We start from the raw sequence: 4,908 nt of genomic DNA, 5'->3' as shown, positions 1-4,908 counted from the left end.
ACTTTGATACGGTCAAACAATGTGGTCTGCACTGACAAGGCTGACAATCTAGGATTCCTACCCTCGGCATAGAACTCCAATCTAAATCTCTGAATCTCATCCTGCAATGGTCTAGCCACTGACATGGAAGGAATCAATGCCGTCTTCCGGCTCAATGCATCTGCACCCACATTAGCCTTACCCGGGTGGTAACCGATCTCACAATCATAATCCTTCACCAACTCTAGTCATCCCCGTTGCCTCATATTCAACTCCTTATGGGTGAAGAAGTACTTGAGGCTCTTATGGTCGGTGAGTATCTTACACTTCTCTCCATAGAGATAGTGTCTCCAAATCTTGAGAGCGAACACTACTGCCGCTAACTCCAGATCATGTGTAGGATAATTCTTCTCATGCTCCTTCAACTGCCTAGAAGCAAAAGCAATAACCCTATCACGCTGCATAAGAACTGCTCCCAATCCCAACTTGGAAGCATCAGTGTAAACCACAAAGTGACCTTGCCCAGATGGCATAGCCAATACTGGTGTTGTCGTAAGATCTTCCTTTAATACATCAAAGCTCCTTTGACACTCGGAACTCCAAACAAACCTAGCATTCTTCTTGGTTAATGCTGTCAAGGGAAATGCAATTGATGAAAAGCCCTTGATAAACTTCCTGTAGTAACCAGCCAATCCCAGAAAACTGCGAATCTCCTATGCGTTTCTGGGTACTGACCACTCCTTCACTGCTTGAACTTTGGAGGGGTCTACCTCAACACTTATCTCGTAAATGACATGGCCCAAGAATGCTACTCTCTCCAACCAAAACTCGCATTTGTCGAACTTAGCAAATAGTTTCCGTTCCCGGAGTACCTTTAGAACAGTCCTCAAATGCTGCGAATTCTCCTCTCTATCCTTGGAATATATAAGTATATCGTCAATGAAGACGATGACAAATTGGTCCAAGAAAGGATGGAATACGCGGTTCATAAATCCATGAATACCGCTGACGCATTCATCAACCCAAACGGCATCACAAGGAACTCGTAGTGACCGTAACGAGTCCTAAAAGCTGTCTTGAACACATCCGATTCTTTCACCCTCAGCTGATGATAACCGGATCGAAGGTCAATCTTCGAAAATACTGAGGCTCCTTGAAACTGATCAAAGAGGTCCTCAATCCTAACTAGTGGGTACTTCTTCTTCACTGTCACCCTATTAAACTCTCGATAGTCTATGCACAGCCTTAAGCTTACGTCCTTCTTCTTCACAAAAAGGACCGGTGCACCCCATGGAGAGAAACTAAGGCGTATGAAACCCTTATCAAGCAACTCTTGAATTTTCTCTTTTAACTCCCTCATTTACGTAGGATCCAATCTGTACGGTGCCTTAGAAATTGGCATAGTATCGGGTACTAAGTTGATAGAGAACTACACTTCTCTATTAGGCGGAATGCCCACAACATCGTCTGCGAAAACGTTCTCAAAATCCCTGACAATGTCCACATCTGAAATATCTGGACGTGGAGGCAACTCTGTCAAAGATAAGCTGGCTAAGAACGCCTCACATCCTTCATGCACCATCTGCTTAGCTTGCATAAAAGATATGATCAGTGTCTTCCTCGAACCCCTAGTAGCCTCAAACTGAAACGGTTCTTCTCCCTCTGGTCTGACCAACAGTGAACTCAGCTAAAAGTCGATCACCACTGCATTCTTCGTCATCCAATCCATCCCGAGAATCAAGTCAAACTCAGGCATGGGCAACACTATCAAGTCTGCAACTACTGGTTGCCCTTGCAACAGAAGTTCAAGATTCTTCACCATTCTCCTAGTGGATAGTTTTCCCCTGATGGGATGGTCACTGTGAATCCACCAATCAGATCCTCGCACTCAATGCTCCGCTTGCGGGTAAAAGCCTCCGATATGAAAGAATGGGTAGCCCCTAAGTCTAATAAGGCTCTAGTGGCCACACCAGCTACTAAAATTCTACCTGCATTAAATGTGATTACAACCACGGAAAGATTGAAAGCAAATAAGACAAGTCCTACTTAGGTTCATTCTAAGCCAACAACTTCCATACTCAGAATTATCTATTTCAGCACGACCAATTAACACGAAGCATGCAACCTAAAACAAGTTCTCATTCCAAAAAAGAAAAGATCAAAATCAAAAATTTCATCTACGAATCAATTAAATCACCCTTAATCCAAAAGATCTAAATATTACCTATGACGAGCGTGGTATCAGGATCAGCCTCCTTGGCCTGCATCACAAACACTCTCCCCTGAGTTGGCATGGCGCGCAAAGGACAATCCGAAACCATGTGTCCAGGATGCTTGCATCGATAGCAAACTCCGGCACCTGCCAGACACTGTCCATGATGAGCATGATGACATTTCGGGCATACAGGCTTCTCCCCAGTCTTGGGAGGAGCGGGTCTCGGTGCCTGCTGACCCTGGGGTCACTGAACATGATGTCCCTGGGGCCTATTGGCTAGATGCCCCTGAGGTCTAATGGGTCCCTGCTGATACTGAGGCCCAGTGAATGGCCTCTTCCCATGCTGCTGCTGTGGACCATGAGATGGTAGTGGCCTCTTACTCTGCGCCTCAGCGCTATGTCCCTCAAAGTCTGCTCAGACCTCAAATCTCGTCTGAGCGCCGAAGCATAGTCAGCTGGCTCCGCCATGAGTACATCTCGTCGGATAGTGGGTCGTAGCCCAACAATGAAGTGTTGGAGCTTCTCCGCCTCATCGTACCCAATCAGAGGCACAAAGTGGAAACATCGCTCAAATTTCACCACAAACTCAGCCACTGATAAGTCTCCCTCTCGCAGGCTCAAAAACTCCGTCTTCAAACGGGCTCTCACATCAGCCGTGAAATACTTTTCAAAGAAAAGTCTCCTGAACTCAGCCCAAGTCAGGGTAGCCGTGTCTACTGTCTTCTCCACTCCCTCCCACCAGAGGGCAGCATCATCCTGGAGATGAAAGACAGCACAACGGACTCGATCCGGATCTCCCAACTGCATATAGCGGAAGATCACCTCAAGCGAACGGATCCATCCCTCCGCTACCAGTGGATCAATGTTGCCAGCAAAGTCCTTTGGATTCATCTTCCTGGACTGCTCGTAAATAGTCCCAAGCCTAGGCCTCGGAGCGTCCACATGTCGCTCTAGGATACGGGCTAAGCTCGCTAGCACCTGCATCCCAACATCTGCAGCTGGTGGAGGTGGCGGTGGAGGTGGAGGAGGTGGTGGCGGATGCAGTGCATGTAACGCCCCGATTTTATCTTAATTGACTTTATTTGAGATAATCAGAGATTGCAGAGTTCAAGAGCTGACTTATTTTTTATCAAGGTCCTTTTTGCAAATTTTGGAAATTTGAGGGACTAAAACGCAATTTTGGACTTAAATAGATATTTAAGTATAAGTTGACCCATTCTTTCACTTCTTCATCCCCTCCAATGTCTCCCTCCTCCATTGAAGACGCCCAAGAGACTTCCAAGCTTTCCAGATTTCAGTCTGAGCTCGATCCGTCCGTTGGAATTTAATTCTGAAGGCAGATTAGCGATCACGGCTACAAGAGCTTCGTTCTATCGTAAGTTTTTCTACGATCAGATGCATTCTATTTTTTGGATGTTGTTAGAATCGATTGAGATTCGAGTATGTTGATCTTGGCAGAGTTCTGATCGTTTATTCTTTGTTGGTTTTGAAATAGAGCGTCGTTCGGATTTGTTATGATTTTTGGAAGCCATTTTCGAAAATGAGGATTTTTAGATTTGTTGGGTTTGAGCTTTTGTTTTTGTTTGGGCATTGTATTGAGTTGATATTGTTTTTATGATGCTGTCTGCGATTCCGGTTTGATTAGAATATAGCCGTTATGCCACCGGTTTGAAATTGGGATTTTGAACCATTTTGAGTCGATGATATTTGGCTATTGAGTTTGATCGTCATTGTTGATCTTCTCTTACCTCCGTACAGATTCGTTCGAAGTCCGTTGAATTGTGAGATTTCAGGAGTTGAATCTCTTTGAAGATTATAGCCGGTATAGTATCGATTTCTTTATTCGATTGAGAAAGTTTGATGGAATCTTGATTGAGGAATCGTTGTTGTTTCCAGGTTTGGAGCATCGACGTTTGAGAACAGGTATAAGATGACTTAGCCTGGAATGGAACGAGTGACTCGAATCCGACTTGATTCGAGTGTTCCAAAAAATCACATACTTGCATGTTATTTGCTTTTACTCGAATTAAGTTGATTGAGTTATGTTTGCATTGCATTCATCTTGAGCTAAGAATCCTTTATTTTGGCGGGCAGGACGACCCTTTTATGTTAGACGTTTTGGGGGCCATATTGTGAGTGGCTTGGGTGTAGCCATTTCACCTAGTGTTAGCATACTCCTTATTGTCGCACCAAAGTCTAGAGGATGGAGATACGTGGCACCACCTCAATCAGGAGAGTCGGTGAGTTGTTTACGTGATCTCATCCTCGGGATCCCAAAAGCAAAAGCAGCAATGTTGTGATTATCCGGACTTGATAATCCTAGAGTTTTAAAGACATGCATTTCATTTTGATTTGTCTTGAAATTGCATGGTTGATATTTGAATATCTGAAAGTTGATGTATTTTGATTTGAAATGCTTATTTGATATTGCATGCTAGTCTCTTTTACTGGGAATATTATTCTTATCGGATTATCCGGCTGTTGTCTTGTCTTTGTATGTGTGCTTGGCAACAGGTGGGGCAGGACCAAGTCAGAGATTGCATGGCTAGGTGGATGAGTTGATAGAGTGAGACCTTGTTGTTGTAGAAGTCGAATTTGTATTTGAACTTGTATCGTATTGTATTTTGGATCGTGGAACTTAGAATTGATGCATGTTCTACACTTTTAATGTATTTTAATACCTTGTTGCTGGAATTTTGTACCAATGCATGATT

General features: G+C 44.1%; 1 protein-coding gene across 1 annotated transcript; it reads right to left on the bottom strand.

Moving 5' to 3' along the window:
• Positions 1-1,408: 1,408 nt before the first annotated feature.
• LOC140860976 (uncharacterized) lies at positions 1,409-3,411 on the bottom strand. Its single transcript, XM_073263973.1, has 5 exons — positions 3,408-3,411; positions 2,576-3,261; positions 2,204-2,348; positions 1,840-1,967; positions 1,409-1,666 (listed from the first exon to the last, which is right to left on the bottom strand). Exons 1-5 carry the CDS (start codon positions 3,409-3,411, stop codon positions 1,409-1,411), a joined length of 1,221 nt encoding a protein of 406 aa, XP_073120074.1.
• Positions 3,412-4,908: the final 1,497 nt, after the last annotated feature.

This window comes from Henckelia pumila, chromosome 4 (assembly GCF_033568475.1).
Source record: "Henckelia pumila isolate YLH828 chromosome 4, ASM3356847v2, whole genome shotgun sequence".
Classification (NCBI taxonomy): Eukaryota; Viridiplantae; Streptophyta; class Magnoliopsida; order Lamiales; family Gesneriaceae; genus Henckelia; species Henckelia pumila.
Note: the sequence above shows the minus strand (reverse complement) of the source record. Positions and strands in the feature narration are given on the sequence as shown.

What these genes read in the sequence shown, in the direction of transcription:
- LOC140860976 (XM_073263973.1), bottom strand. An exon ending in ACATAGCGCTGAGGCGCAGA is followed by an intron (nt 2,349 to 2,575) that starts GTAAGAGGCCAC and finishes CATCATGGACAG; the next exon opens with TGTCTGGCAGGTGCCGGAGT. An exon ending in TGATACCACGCTCGTCATAG is followed by an intron (nt 1,968 to 2,203) that starts GTAATATTTAGA and finishes CATTTAATGCAG; the next exon opens with GTAGAATTTTAGTAGCTGGT.